The sequence below is a fragment of the Cyphellophora attinorum genome, assembly GCF_001299255.1.
Source record: "Cyphellophora attinorum strain CBS 131958 chromosome Unknown Contig20, whole genome shotgun sequence".
NCBI classification, from domain to species: domain Eukaryota; kingdom Fungi; phylum Ascomycota; class Eurotiomycetes; order Chaetothyriales; family Cyphellophoraceae; genus Cyphellophora; species Cyphellophora attinorum.
Window position 1 is genome coordinate 162,441 of NW_017253248.1, and position 14,548 is coordinate 176,988.

General features: G+C 51.6%; 5 protein-coding genes across 5 annotated transcripts; 3 read left to right on the plus strand and 2 right to left on the minus strand.

Annotated features, from left to right (window-relative positions):
• Positions 1–182: 182 nt before the first annotated feature.
• Positions 183–1,148, plus strand: AB675_1057 (uncharacterized protein; the record flags this gene model as incomplete). The annotated part of the gene is made up of 1 exon (XM_018139361.1): positions 183–1,148. One exon carries the CDS (start codon positions 183–185, stop codon positions 1,146–1,148), a length of 966 nt encoding a protein of 321 aa, XP_017998186.1.
• Positions 1,149–1,510: 362 nt separating this feature from the next.
• On the plus strand, positions 1,511–2,773 carry AB675_1058 (uncharacterized protein; the record flags this gene model as incomplete). The annotated part of the gene is made up of 1 exon (XM_018139372.1): positions 1,511–2,773. The coding sequence occupies one exon, from the start codon at positions 1,511–1,513 to the stop codon at positions 2,771–2,773; it is 1,263 nt and encodes a 420-aa protein (XP_017998029.1).
• A 1,144-nt stretch (positions 2,774–3,917) lies between these two features.
• Positions 3,918–6,950, plus strand: AB675_1059 (uncharacterized protein; the record flags this gene model as incomplete). The annotated part of the gene is made up of 14 exons (XM_018139383.1): positions 3,918–3,969; positions 4,065–4,325; positions 4,372–4,459; positions 4,520–4,932; positions 4,984–5,095; positions 5,146–5,241; positions 5,302–5,508; positions 5,556–5,596; positions 5,649–5,852; positions 5,901–5,987; positions 6,040–6,242; positions 6,290–6,384; positions 6,438–6,551; positions 6,602–6,950. 14 exons carry the CDS (start codon positions 3,918–3,920, stop codon positions 6,948–6,950), a joined length of 2,322 nt encoding a protein of 773 aa, XP_017997995.1.
• Positions 6,951–7,823: 873 nt separating this feature from the next.
• Positions 7,824–10,941, minus strand: AB675_1060 (uncharacterized protein; the record flags this gene model as incomplete). Its single annotated transcript, XM_018139395.1, has 5 exons — positions 7,824–8,474; positions 8,526–9,649; positions 9,694–9,845; positions 9,909–10,255; positions 10,309–10,941. The coding sequence occupies 5 exons, from the start codon at positions 10,939–10,941 to the stop codon at positions 7,824–7,826; spliced, it is 2,907 nt and encodes a 968-aa protein (XP_017998099.1).
• A 787-nt stretch (positions 10,942–11,728) lies between these two features.
• On the minus strand, positions 11,729–14,514 carry AB675_1061 (uncharacterized protein; the record flags this gene model as incomplete). Its single annotated transcript, XM_018139406.1, has 2 exons — positions 11,729–13,585; positions 14,386–14,514. 2 exons carry the CDS (start codon positions 14,512–14,514, stop codon positions 11,729–11,731), a joined length of 1,986 nt encoding a protein of 661 aa, XP_017998018.1.
• Between the last annotated feature and the right edge of the window lie 34 nt (positions 14,515–14,548).

Here is a 14,548-nt window from a genome sequence, read left to right on the forward strand (position 1 = left end):
GTACCTTCGATTTCAACTACATAGCGATGATCCTGCTGCCCATGATCTTGTGTATGTCCTCATCTATCTTGACACCACCCAAACCTCACTCACCATCAGCACCCCTCTGCTACGGGTGCTCAAGCACAAGCAGCAGCATTCCCTTCCAGTCCAATCCAGTCCTTCACGAGTCAAGCATCAAAATGCCATCCTCTCTGTTCATGGACCTGGTTCGCGAGTTATATGCGGACGACCCAGAAGCAATTGCAAATTTCCAAGCCTTTGCAGACAACCGTTCCGGAAATCCTTATGCCAACCCAGCCATGGAGATATCAGCCCGGCGATTTCGCCGCCACCTCAACCGCAACGAGAGCTCCGCCGCTCCTTCTCCTGCTGCTGTTCTGGCTGCTATTCCTTACGAGGAAGAGCCTGCACAGCAACAAGGAGAGCTCACTGCCGGTTCTCAATCCACATCATACGACAGCGACAGAACGCTCGTTCCTCCCGTTGACGAAGACAGCTACTTCGTCGAAGAGGTCATCGCTACCAAATTCAATGCTGAAAATAAAGCGCTCGCCTTCACTGTCGCGATTCCTTGCGCACATGGGAATACCAGCACATGCCCTTGCTCTCGCGTACCTCACGAATCACCAACCCGGACCATTGACCGAGATTCCGATGTCGAGGACTGTCCGATGTGCCAGTTGGATGAGCCATACGAGGTGGGCGAGCGCGTCGTGCAGGTCGAGTGTTTCTGTAGGCGCTTCTTTCACGCAGAATGTCTTGTCCGGGCGCATTGCTCCAAACTCGAGACTGAGAGCCGAATGAATTGCCCCTTCTGTCATGCTAGGTGGTTCGTGGATGACGATTGCACTGTGATCTACGACCAACCGGAGATAGAGTTGGAAAGAGAACAGCAGTGGCTTGCGATTCTGGGACTAGGGGCGGAGGCAGACCATGAAGCAGAGCATGACACTGAAATTGAACCAGAGCAGGAAGCAGGGCATGAAGGAGAACAGGAAGCAGAGGGTGTGGCACTACAAGAAGCAGACCGGGAGGCAGAGGCCCAAGTACAGCAACAAGCAGGCATGGAATCAGAAGCAGAAGGCCACAGCGAACGAGCCCCGAAAAGGCGCCGCATCGACGCCACCAACAGCAGCGGCTTTTAGTTTCAGAATCATCTGATGCAGTACCTTGGCCATCAGGCCCTCACGCTAACATGGCAGATGGATTTTCCAGTCCTTTATGCGACGACAAACCCGGGAGGACATGAGGAATGCGGTGACATGGCTGTGGAATATCATGCACGAATGTTGAGGCTCGCGCGAAGGATGCAGTAGGGTTCGGACATGATTCCGCCTCTTGATGCCTTTCTAAGTCACAGATGAGTTCCACTCAGCCTTCAGTATATACACAGACACGTCCCAGTCACCGATGAGCAGGTTTGCGTACAGTTTGCAGTTACGATCGATTACCTTGAGCAGTGATTACCTTGAGCAGAATGAGTACCTTCCTCCTCAGGTATATAGAGATGCCCCTGTTCATGCTCTCGTTGTATCTTCTCAACCACTTTAACAACGTGCGAACATCACTCATCATCGGCACTCATCTACTACGCGACTGTAAGCAGAAGCAGCAGCAGCATTCAGTTGCATTAACCCTTCCGGTCCCTTCTCTCAACCAATACCTTCACAACTCAGACAACAAGATGCCTTCATTCAATCTCCTCGACGCAGTATACGCCACAGTCCGTGACCCAGCAGAGATCAGAGCTTGGGAACGCATAGCACACAACGAACGATGGCTAGCCGAGAATCCTCGCGCTTCCCAGGCTATGGACATGGTAGCTCACAATCTCCGCCGCAATCACAACGAGGCCTCCGCTGCTCCTTTCCCCGGTGCTATCCTTGCTCTCGCGCCGCCCGCAGTCATCAACACTGCTCTCGCTTACGTTTTCGCTCCTGCTCCTGCTCCTGCTCCTGCTCCTACTCCTACTCCGCCCTCGAACATCGACGAACGCAGCTACGCTGTACGTGAGATCATCTGCATGACCAGGACAGTGCCACCCAGCATCACTGCCGCTCTCGTCTCGTTACACGAGGATCGCAACGGGTTCCTGCGCTCAATCCCAATGGACGATCCAGACACCGTAACTATCTCCCGGGACTGCGACGTCGAGGTCTGCCCGGACTGCAGAGATCCTTGGGAAGCACGCGCGTGGATTGTCCAGGTTCGGTGCTGCGAGCGCGTCTTCCACGCAGTGTGTCTCGCAGACTGGAATCAGTCCCAGGTGGACCAAGGTATTAACATCAACTGCCCTGCATGTCGCGCCAGATGGGCTCGACAAGGTCATGAAGTCGTTACGGATCGTGCTGAGGATCGAGGTGAGGACGACGAGGCGGAGGCAGAAGCAGAGGAGCAGTTGGAACGGTTTCTGGTCGCAGAGCAGGAAGCCGAGTGGCGAGCAGAGCAGGAGGTCGAGCAAGAAGCACAGCAGCGAGAACAGGACGTCGAACAGGAGGCAGAGCGGGAAGCGGAGCAGGAAGTCGAGCTGGACTCAGCGCAGGAAGCGGAGCAGGAAGCGGAGCAGGTAGTCGAGCAGGAAACGGAGCAGGAAGCGGAGCAAGAATCACAGCAGGAGGCAGAACCAGGACCAGAATCAGAACAAGACGCGCAGCACGAGCAAGAGCAGCAAGCAGCAGGCAAAGAACGAGCGCATTTGGAGCCATGGGACTTCCGACAACTCATAGCCGACGCCAAACGATCACTGGCAGCTCAATCAGCAGGAGTGTGAGCCAGCATTTCGATTAGGATCACTTTGTGGAGCTACAGGCAGCAGCAGGCCACATCGCCCAAGCGTGCCGTCCAGCAAAGATGGGTTGCTCGGGGCGCGTTGATGCGTGCGGACGCGTTAGTCGCTGAGGCGTCCCTCTATTTGCGTATCTTCTTTGGTGGTGCTTCAACGAAAGAGCATTGTTGTCTGTAAGACCGACACAAGGCGCAAACTGCTTCGGTTTCGAAGGGTACGCATCTCAGCTTCCATTTGCGACAGGCGCCGCACGGTCGCTTGGGTCGCTGAGTTGATGCCACGAGCTTCTGTCCAGCGAACAAAGCGCGTGCTTCGGCATGAGAGTCTTAGGAGGCGCGCCTGCAGACGACAGGAGGCAAGCTTCGCAAGCGACACCGCTCTGCCCAGTTGCACGGGCTCTAGCGTCAGTAAGCAACTAATTCACCTGCACTGTCGCAGAAGAGTACTCTCACATATTAATGGTCGAACCTGTATCCAACCGTTCATTGTAAGTTAGTAGAGACTGATCGCGATTGTGACGATGCATTGTATGCCAGCGAGATAGAGGGAGATATTTTTGGAGAAGGCCCAAAGCTTGTTTTGACGCGTTCTGCTTGGTCTCATCTCCACGACTTCCCACCATTCGACTCGAGATGTGGGCGCAAGAGGCCGAACGTTTCGTCTAGCTCGTCAGCTGAACCTGTGGCCTGATTCGCAGTTGTCAAAACTCCTATGGTGGGCTCGAATGTCACGCGAAGCGGCATGGCCCAACGGCCGCCCTGCCTACATTCCTTCAAGGAGCTCCTGCGACTAATGACACGTATTTTGGGACAATGGCTGACGCGATTCTGAACGGAGCATTCCTTCGCAAGTCAAACTCGAGCTTCCCTTCGAAGATGAACATTGTCAGCTTTTATACGTCTTCATTATCAGAGCCACACGAGGATTTCGAGAATCAGGGGTCTCAGCTGCTATCTACGCGCCCACGTGGACATTCCATAAAGCAGCCACAGTGGATGTTGAGACCCTTAATTCCTAGAACACTCCTTCGGCGAACACTCATGTAAGTAGAAACTGGCCAGCTGCTCGAGAGGACTGCGGCAGCGCATCGATGATCCTTGTGGTGTAAGCAAATCCCGCCGTCATAACCATGAAGCCTCCACGTCTAGTTGTTTTCGTTCTACTCTTTATCATTGGGCAAGGTGGCGCAAGCTCTACTGGCAGGACATCTAGCAAGCCTGCCGTGCAAGATACAGGCCCGACGCTCCAGCACAGAGTACTCTTACCAATGGGACAGAGTCGCAGAATGGGCCGGTTGAGGTCGATGACACAGCAGCCATCCCGGCTTTGCCGAAAATCGCGGACGTTAGCTGCAACGATGTTCTCAACATTCTTATACCGGACTGGGATATCTCTTGCGGTGACAACAGTGTGGACAGCTCGGCATTGACTGCTATATCCTCGAATTTTTTGGCCAACATCAACTTAAATTGGACAACGCTTGGACTCGAGGATGCATTTTCGGAAGCTGTTAAATATGTTTATGACAACCATCTAGGTACCTTCATATGCCAATGGCAAGCTGGAGAAGCTCACAGGCCTAGATTCCTTCTCTACCACCAATAACGATACACTGGCGGAGTTTCAGATCAGCGTTACGCAAGTTGATGAGTACAGCATGACTGCTTCCCTGTAAGTCACAATGATCGCTTTTTGACTACCAAAGAAGCCTGCCCCTAAACACAGTTTCAGGTCTTCAACAATTTACATGGACCCCGATGCGCTTCCCGAAGATGACTCTAACAGCACCGGTGAAAATGCTACAGCTGAAGCAGTCGGTTACACCAGCAGCAGTACTGCTAGTAGCGCACTGTCCACTGGCATAGGTGCCGATAGTTCAACATTGCCTAATGGTACGGATATGAGACCTGTGAGAAAGCGTCAAGGAACGAGTCGGTCTTTTGTACTCAAGTACAACCCTAAAAAGCAAGGAACACCTCCAGCACTTGCTGGTTACCCAAGAACATACTCCAAGATCTCCAGCAATGGCTTCTCGACTTTACCAGCTGCAAAGTACATCTGGAATAAGCCGACAAAATTTCACCTCGCAGTTACCGTATCACAGGCACTCGACATGTGCTTGGACCACTATGTCAAGACCCTGGGTAAAGCAAACTCTTGTTGTTCGAAAGATGTGTCACACTGACACCAGGCAGCACCAGCTGATCCCAGCTTGCGATCGAGCGCAGCCACAATATCTGTGGGCCTTGCCCAGAGTTGGGGCCTCGTCTACAAGCCTGACCCCTATTATTCTGTGACTTGCTATTAGTGAGTGCTCCCATATTTGCACAATCTGATGACTGAGCAGTCTCAAATAGCAACCCAGGTCCCTATGAGAGCATGACATTTAACAAAGTGTCCAATGTGAACGCTGCCCACACCAGTGAGACAGTTGAAGATGTGTTCATTTACGAGTACGTTGGGAAGAAATTTGGCCCTCCATCCACTACGCTGCTCTAACAGCCACATTTCAGACGAACGGAATCCTGCGCATACGATACAAACATGGTCCAGAACCCGCCGGAATGCCTCTGGACTGAATACGGATCTAAGAACATCCTCGAGACTGTTGCAGCACGTTCAGACGACTCATACCGTTATGGCTTCTTCGACAGTTTCATGCAAAACCTTGGAAATTATGTCTATGATGGGAAGCAAGGTATTAGGATGGATTGTGATATGTGAGTCGAAATCGATTTTTTGTGATCCAGACTCTAATGCTGGCTAGTCTCACTGGTTGTGTTGAGCCACTGGTGCCGGGGGCTACTGGTATTGTCTCCATGTCCCCACATGGTCCCGAAGCCCGCTAAAGTATCTGCAGCTACCGATCTCGAAATTGGCGCTTTCATGATAACTACGGCCATCTACCAGCAGTACAGCGTCACCAGGATTCTCTTGGAAACGTTCAACGTTGCCACAGCGTGGGCGGCAGGTGTGCTACCGGGAATAGTTGACATGATGAGAGTTCCGGAGACCAAGGAGAAGCCAGAAGACGACTCATTCGACGTACTCGGCCTTTTTGACTGTACGCCTTCAGTGTCCGCACTTCGTTAATCAAATGCTGACAACATAGTGATTCTTGGAACATGTCCACTAGGCAAAGCAGGTGAAGCAATCGGCGGTGTTCTCGCGTGGTATGAGTACATCGATGCTATCAGAGGTATGGTCTTGAAAGCCTCGCAGAGACAACCAACTCTAATTTGCGCTCATAGGCCCTCGAAAACCGTCAATCACTTTGCCGCAGCCAAACCTCTTCGACATGTCTTTCATGTTTGCCCAAACTAGCACAGCTATCAGAACAGCATACGTGGATCAGTTCGCTTTGGCAGTGGGCAGTCAGCATCCCTCCACGAAAAAGAAGAACTTTCTAAAGATATTTGACTGGCACTCCCCACCAGCACTATTAGACACAGTGGTACGCATGTATCTGATGAACAACGTGCCTTGCTGATTGAAAGGCAGAAAAACAACTTTACCGAGAGTGTGGAGGTAGTCAAGGGTCCTATGGTCAACTATATCATTGCCAAGGTCTTTGAGTCTACTAGAATCCCCCTTTTGTGCGTGTAGAAGAACGGTGTCCTATGCAATACCTACTGACCGAGCAACACAGGAAATTCTATCGCAACTTGTGGGATTCAAACGCTCAATTGGAGTCGTGGGTCCCTCTACTGGACACACCCACATCATACAGAGCGACGGATGATGGCGGCATGTATAGACTCCAGTTCGTATCATCACCCTCAAGCTGGAGATCGTGTGACTCACGTCGAACAGGCCACTCGTCTGGCATCATTGGAACGGACCACAGGAGGGCGATGACCCCGGTAACAGGGACACTGCTGGTCACACACACTACGCCATGAAGGGACATCTCGGCTATACCCAAATGCTCGATGTCAGCAATAAGCTAAGCCAGTACTGGAGTGCTGAGCAAAGCTGGAAATCTGCAGTCGACTGCCAGAACAAACGCACCAACGGAGAATTTCCACAAGACTATAACGGCAAGGTCTTCTATCCTAAAGGCGCGCAGCCCCTTGATGCATTTACCGACGTCAATAACATTGGTGCGTACACTGCCTATGTCGTGTTGTGTCTATTGCTGGCTAAGAAAGGTCTTAACTAGGTGCCTGTACAATCTGGAACACTCCTGTGTGCAGTAACGCTGATGCTAAGCTAATGAATCAGTGTAAGCCATGGGCGCAAGCTCACAAAGGCTACTGTGAAAAGCAGTCATACATATTCGGTCCGGACGAGATTTGTATGACGATGTACGATTGTGTGGATTCTTATTTTGTACATCCAGGGCTGGAAAACAGGGATTGGACTGCTGAGCCCATGTACTGTCTCCAGCAGACCGGCTACTTGCCTGGAGACCTCTCAGATACTCAGCACAACTAGTCTATGGAAATCGCGATCGTACAGAATCGATGTTCATATCTATCCGATATGCTCTGACGAACTGAACTCCAGTCCAATGGCTGCGTCTACACAACTGTGTGCCAAGTATTGTAAAACCAACACTCAGGTTGTCAGTATATATTGTGGGGTTAGAGGTAGCCTGGTATCTTAAGGTTGAGTTAGCAGAAGAGGTACAAGACGCAGTTGATCTTATTTAAATTCTGAACATTCAATTACATTAGGGGGTATCTAGTAATAAATCACGATTCTATTTTCGTGGCGCAAGGGTTTCATCTATTGTGCCTTTCTGGCCTTGCACAATTTTCGGAGTCGGTCGTGCTTGCCGATATGGACGCTGGTTCCTTCCGGCCAGCAGCAGTGCTGGCAGTTCAGTCCGCTGTGTGAAGTCGTTAGTCTATTTCTGGGTGTTCATGTTGGTCGTAAATTTTTAGATGTTCTGTGCATCGTATCGAGGCTGATGTGCCTGCCGCAATCAACAATGTCGCCAATCGTCGCCCTTCGTTCTGGTAACCTTCGCTGACAAAGTGTGTGGTGAAGGCTTAGGCCTTCCCCGACTTCGCTTGATTGCGTCGTTCCATCATCGGACCACGCCGTTGGTCACATCCTTTAATGGATCCACGGTTGAGTCGATACTGCCCACCAGCATTTTCCAGACATTGCCATTAGCGCCAGTCGTATCACATATGTCCCTTTTCATATTCTTGGCTCCCTTCAACTCGTCGTCGAGCCACTCCAGCCGGGCCCTGCCAACCTCGTCGTCACCGTACCGGATGAATTGAATGCCGACTTGCTTCAGACGTGCACGCCTGCTCTCGAGAAACTCAACGGTGTTGTCAATGACATTAGCCACATCCTGTAGTTCGATGTCTTCCTCGGGACTAGTGGGATCTGCATCATCGGTACCCCTCCATGTCCCGTCTGTGAACACATAGAGACTGATTGGTTTCGCATTTGGTTGCCCTCGAAGCTTAGTACGGTACCACTCCAAGATCTTCTCCAGTCGATGGGCGAAGTTGGGTTTGCCCTCGAAGTGTAGATTCCGCTGAACAAATTTGGTGAGTTCAGTGATGTGTTGATGCTCAATTTGCTTTGATGATGCGATGAAGCAGACTGTACTCCCATCCAAGTCCAGCTTCTTGTGCTTGATAAAGAACATGAGATTAGTGGAGAGTTGGGTCATAGCTTTTCGGTGCTCCCGCATGCTGTTGCCATCATCAAGAACGAAAATCTGAGACGTGTGTTAGCACATAAGAAAAGCGTCAGCGCGCAAAATACCCACATGATCTCGCTCGCTCAGTTGCTCCAGGAATCTCTTCTCGTTAGGCAATGCTTTGATCTGCATAGTACTGACACGACTTTTCATTTTGTTCCATAGGCCTTCGTTCGCCGCCTTGACCTCCTTCACCCAATCTCGCAGCTCATCAGGACTAAAATCAGGCAGTTTCGATGCAATCTTCTGAGGCTCAGTGGTGCTCGAATACTCTCGAGTGGATGGTCTCTGCCTTGTCGATTGTGTCGGTGCTGCTTCTAATCTCTCCAGGGCTAATGCCCGATTGACATCGGCCCTGTGTTGGGCATGTGAGGCGCTGTCGGTTGCAACACGCGACCTCATCGCAATTGGGACAGGAGAGCCTGGATCATCCCAAATGTCTGGTCTGTGCTCATCGAACGTGCGAGCTCTAGAGATGTTAGAGTGCAAAGGCTGGCGATTTTGGCTCTGCGATGGCGAACCATGATGTTGATGTGGTTCCGTAGATCCAGTCGTTGGTGATGGGCTGTGGTCTTCCTTACCACTGGAGCTCTTAGTCCACCGTCTCGCTTCACTGCTCTCATATAGAGCCGACGAACCTGGAGGACTACTGTGGGCGGTCTCCAGAGGTGGGTGCCTGTGGCTGGTTTGGCGCGAATGGGACGCCATGTATCCTGGAGGACTGTTGGGTGGCGTCCTTGGCCGATCAGAATCGTCGGGGCCAGACGTGGGAGCTGTTTCAGCCCGCTGAAGGGGCCCGATCGTGGCCCGGCGTATGACGTTCTCCGAAAACGTGACCATCTGCTGAGCATTGAGCCGAGCCTCGCTCTTGACAAAAACGTGCTGTAGTAGCTCCTGCCAGATACAAGCAGTGACAGTGTCTTCGAGTCTCCGTCGTTTCAGCCAACGCTCTTGGTGTAAGTCGGCAACAACGTCAGAGACGTTGCCTTTGTTGTCGTGGAAGTGAAATCCTGGAAACTTGCTGTCCGAAGAAGCGCGTCTTCTGCTCTCTCTATACCGGCCTAGCTCATGCTGGCCGCCGACTACCCAAGCAATAGTCTCACTGTAGACACATGCGAGTGACCAAGTATCGATCACCTGTTTGACGCGTAGGGAAAAGGCGTGAGCTGCACCTGTGTTGCATTCCGGAGCCCCTAAAGAGTCAGCCAAAGCAAGCAGGACAGTGGGACAACATTACTATAAGATCTTGCCCCATGCGTGTCAGTATCGGTGATAGTGTTGGCGAAATGACTAAGGCCGAGATCCGCTAGCATGAACTGTACGCCGTACGGATCCACGCCAACATCTCCCTTCACGAGGATGTTCGATGGTTTGATGTCCTGATGCCAGCTTCACAGGTCAGTACAGCTTGTAAGGTGGCCTTCAAAAGGCTTCGGGCACTGATATACTCACCCTTGGAATATTTCTCCCTTCTGGGAAGCTGACGAATTGCTATCACCGCCATCATGAATCTTCACCAAGGCGTTGTTTACATCAAAGAGATTCGTCCACAGCTTCAACACATCGCCCTTTTCCTCTGGCGGGTTCACTTTGTTGAAGTAATCTTCAAGGGTACCGACGTTGGCGTACTCGAGGATGACATGATAGCTGCCGTTCTGTTTGAAAGCTCCGTAGCAGCCGATTAGGTTTGGTATTTTTTCGCCGGTGTTGTTAAGCTTTTGGAAAGCATCCACCTCGGCCTCGAAATATTTCCGGGCCTGGTCGCTGTCATGGTAGGACTTGACCACGTATTGGTGAGTCTGTGGCGGACAAGTTAGAGACAGGATCAAAAGAGCTGCAACGACAAGCGTACTTGACCATCCTCCGAAACTGATGGGTCGCGCCCATCCCGGTCCAAATTGTCGAGCTCAGGAAGGACCTTGCACAAGTGCACGACAGCACTTGACCCACCATGCTTGCTCAATTCTGTCACAATTTCAAGTGGCAGAATGCGATCGTCTTCCATTATCGATGTGGTGAGGCCACCACTCAGAGGCTCTGCACAGAAGCGCCATTGCTCCTGGTAAAATTCATCGAAGAAGTCCTCACCATTGGCCAGTCTGGGAAACGAGGCGCGACTGTTGGCTTCCAGAGGAAGTCGCCATAACTTTCTATTCTGGAGGAATAGTTTGATATATTTCGCCTTGCCAATGTATATCAGGGTACAGAATACCTCGGGGCATCGCTTCGCGATATCTAGCGCATCTGATCGCGTGGCAGAGGAGCCTAGCGCTGCGCGGACGAGCCCCAGGATTATGGTAGCTTTTGCTGGGTCATGCCAGTCGAACCAGTCTCGAATGCGATCGGGTGGAAGAAATTTCTGAGCTTGGAACTTATCACGTTTGAAACTGACGCCGATGCAGCTGTCGCGATCGATCCACTCGCGAAATTCCTGAATGTCGGGATTGGTATCGAATCTAGAGTGGGACGAGGGCGGCCGCGACATCATTGTCACGACTGGAATTATGCCAATGGATTTCCGAGATCCATGGTGGTGGACGACAATCTGGGGCAGTCAATAAAGCACAGCGCAACGGTAAGTGGTGCGACGAGGGCTGGCAGGACCCTCTTTATCTGGCCTGCTGTACAACGTTGTCGCTTGCGCCTTACGAAAGGCCCTGCGAACCACATTCACCCCGCATACAAGCATTTGCCACCCCAATTAGCCCTGCCCAGCCATTCGGAACGGGGTGTCCATGTTGCAATAGCTTTACCTTTCGGACGATGGTCGATGGCGCATTAACCGCGAGCTTGTATGACGGTGGTAACACACCCGACGCGGGCGGTAGCTTTTTACCATCTACACGGCCGGAAAATTCACATCAAAAATATGCCAGGATTAAGATGTGTCGATGTGCGACAATCACACAGGATGTTGAACCCGATCGCAAGAAGAAAGAAGCTTCTCAGGCTTCGCTAAGCTATCGATGCTCCTTCATGGGGCTGAAGTGAGGCTCCCTGCCCGAGCAGCCCAATGAGCTGCAGGCCAACCCTGCCGAATATACCTACCCAGGGAGGTACAAGTCCGAATCTACTGGACAACGTGGGACCTTTACTGCCCAGTGCACCCCCCGTGCCGCTGTTTAGGCATATTTCTCCTTTTCAAAACTTGTGTCTTGCATGGTCCGCATTGTTGAGAAATACATGAATGCTTACTGTAAGTATCTAGTATTATCATACACGCCATGCTTCGCCGAGTGATTGAATCCTGCCAGTCGCTCAACTTCCGAGATTCATAATGTTGTTGGAATGCTTAATGCAGCCCACCAGAATCCAAACCCACCTGCAAAAGTGCCTGCCATGAGACAGAGTGACAGGCAGACGAAGAGCTTCACCGCTCCTGCCGAGGAGCTGCCAGATGTTATGCTAGAGTCGGAGGGCTGATAGTGGACGATGTCTGTTGACATCAGAGTAGAGACAAACGTTGCTGGCAGGAAGAACACAGTAACAACAGTTATGATGCGCATCGAGACTGTCTCCACAAGAGTTCTCGTTGTCATCTCCTGCATCTGCTTCGTCATCCTTTCCATGCGATTTGCAGAGTGTTTGGCTTCGTGTGCGAAGTTGAGGTTTGCTTGCACAGCCTGGTACTCGACAATGCTGTAGAGAAAGTCTTTGTACTTGCCAATCTGGCTCGACATGTTTTCAATCCGTGCTAGATGCAACTCGAGATCCCCTTGGACAGCGGAGACCCGCCTCACGAAACGACCGACTTCTCGTTGAATTATGGACTGTAAAGATCGTGGAAGATCTGGACAGCTGGAAAGGTCATGATAGTAAGCCGTGATTTGGTTCAACACACTAATGTTGCTGCTGAGCACCAGCCTCGCTTCGGTCACCTTATTCTCTAGAGCCTGAGCGTCTTGGAGATCATGGATCTGTGATGTCCTTTGATCATCTTCGGTAGTGGTGCCGCTAGACACCTTGGCGTCATATCCAGGCGGCAGATTCGGAGGCTCACGTGGCAAGTCTGTTGCGGCGATCGGCACCGGCCCTGTCAGCTGTGGATTTGGGCTTGGCATTGCGTTGGTCTGCGCAGCAGCAGCCAACGAGGTCGAATTCCGACTGCCGAGCGCAAACTGACGGAGTGTATCTCGGCGCGGCTGTTGAGGAAGCATAGCAATGTTTTGTCCTTCCTGTTGACCCGAAATATCTTCGGGAACGAATTTAGGCACCTTGTCAACGACTGCACGGCGGCGAAACGGCAAGATCAGGTGCTCGATATCAGACAGATATTTGCGCCAGTTCTCCCCGCACCATTCGATGACGACCAAGTGGCATGCTAAGGTGAATGCAAACTGTTTGGAGATGTTGGTGTAGGTTTCATGGTCCTTAGCCAGCGAGGAGATCGAGAGCTCCTTCAGGCGATCGCGGAGAGCATTATTGGCTTTGATGACAATCCAGCTTGCTTGACCGTGTTCTGCATCAAAAGAATGGAAGATTGCTGCTTGTCGACTGGACCATGGCCATCGGAGGCCTGGCTTCGCTTCGAAGGTTTTCAGATTGTAGCACAACTGTGTATCCCGACCAGAGCGACCCAGTGCCTCAAGTCGTTCCCTAGCGAGGCCTGGTCCGACGCGAGTGTCGTCCCGAAATCCACCAGAGTGGAAGTCTAGATCGTGCACTTTCTCTCCGAAGGCAAAAAGAAAATCCAGAAACGCTGGCAACACTTGATAGAAAGTCATGAGCCAGAGCATCATATCCTTGCTGATTTTCAGTGGGTGACGAGAACTTTCAGCGCCAACAAACACGAGAGTACATGGGCTGTCCTTTGGCGGCTGGGCTGTTCCACCAGACAGAACTCGCTTGAGTTGCGACAATGAAGTAACCTCTTCTTCGTGAAAGTGTCGTTGGCCATTTTCGTCGCGGTAGTGATGGACACCGATGTTTGCGTAGACTTCTGGCTGAAACAGCCGCAAATCATCATTGATACGCTCGCGGAATCTCCGCACATATTCGTCAAGTATAGACGCGCCCGTGCCAGGATCCAGAAGGTTGGCAGGATATTGACTAGCTCGGTCACAGGAATGCAGGAACCGATTGAGAGCCATGCGGTTCTGGTCTCGACGTGTGAAGCCTGAGTTGCGGGTCTATCGACACATCTATCGACACATCATGTTCCTTCGCGATGAAATAAATAACTCAACTCGTTGCGCCCAAGGAGGTGGCATAGGTGTGCACAGGCCTGATAATGGCCTCGGGCATTATGTCCAAGGCGCAGTTGCTTTAGTTGTCTGCAATATGTGTGGTCGCTGATAACAATTGGCCGCAGGACCCAGTGGCGAGTCAGTGATTTCGTCAGAAAATACAGGGTATGAAAGACCTAGCGAGTGACGCCAATTTGACCGCTCTGAAGGCGGCACACGGGATCAAGAAGAGCCCAATTGGATTGTGTTCATGCCGGTCGACATGTTGCACGGAGCAAGGAAGCTGAAATGGTGGCTATGCTGCTGGTACTAGACGTCCTGGGAACGCCTTTCCAAAGCACCTGGGCAGCTCAGCCCCGCATGAAAGCAGGTATGTTGTTCAACACACCTTCCAAACTTGTGAATGAGGGGTAAGGTCACCCCCACGAAATTATTGCCATGCTTCAACGCCTGAGAACAAAGACCCAAAGACAGTCAGGAAAGGACCAAATCTCCATAGAGTTTGGCCACTGGGCTCCAGCACACAGCCCAATTGCGCTGTCTTGGTTCGCGGGCAACTAGCGTCCAGTCTGCAGCGAGACAATCTCTCTCTTTGACATCTGTCAGATCGAATGCGAAGTTCATTGATGTCAACATACCCGAGTCAATTTCACCGGGATCCAAACTTTCCAATCCTCCGGTCGTTGCTAAGAGACGTTAACGAGCTGCCCAATTCACGGGGCAAGGAAAGCGCATTGGCTTACCTCCACATAAAAATTCCAGTTTCCGAACTTGTCCTTCAACCGCTGCTCCAAGGTTTCTTTCGTAAGACTATGATAGTCCGGGATGTATCCGTAGTCCCACTTCGCCTTCGAATAGTCTGGAGTCGCCATCGTTGAGTGAGAACGCTGTGAGAACGTTTGCGTA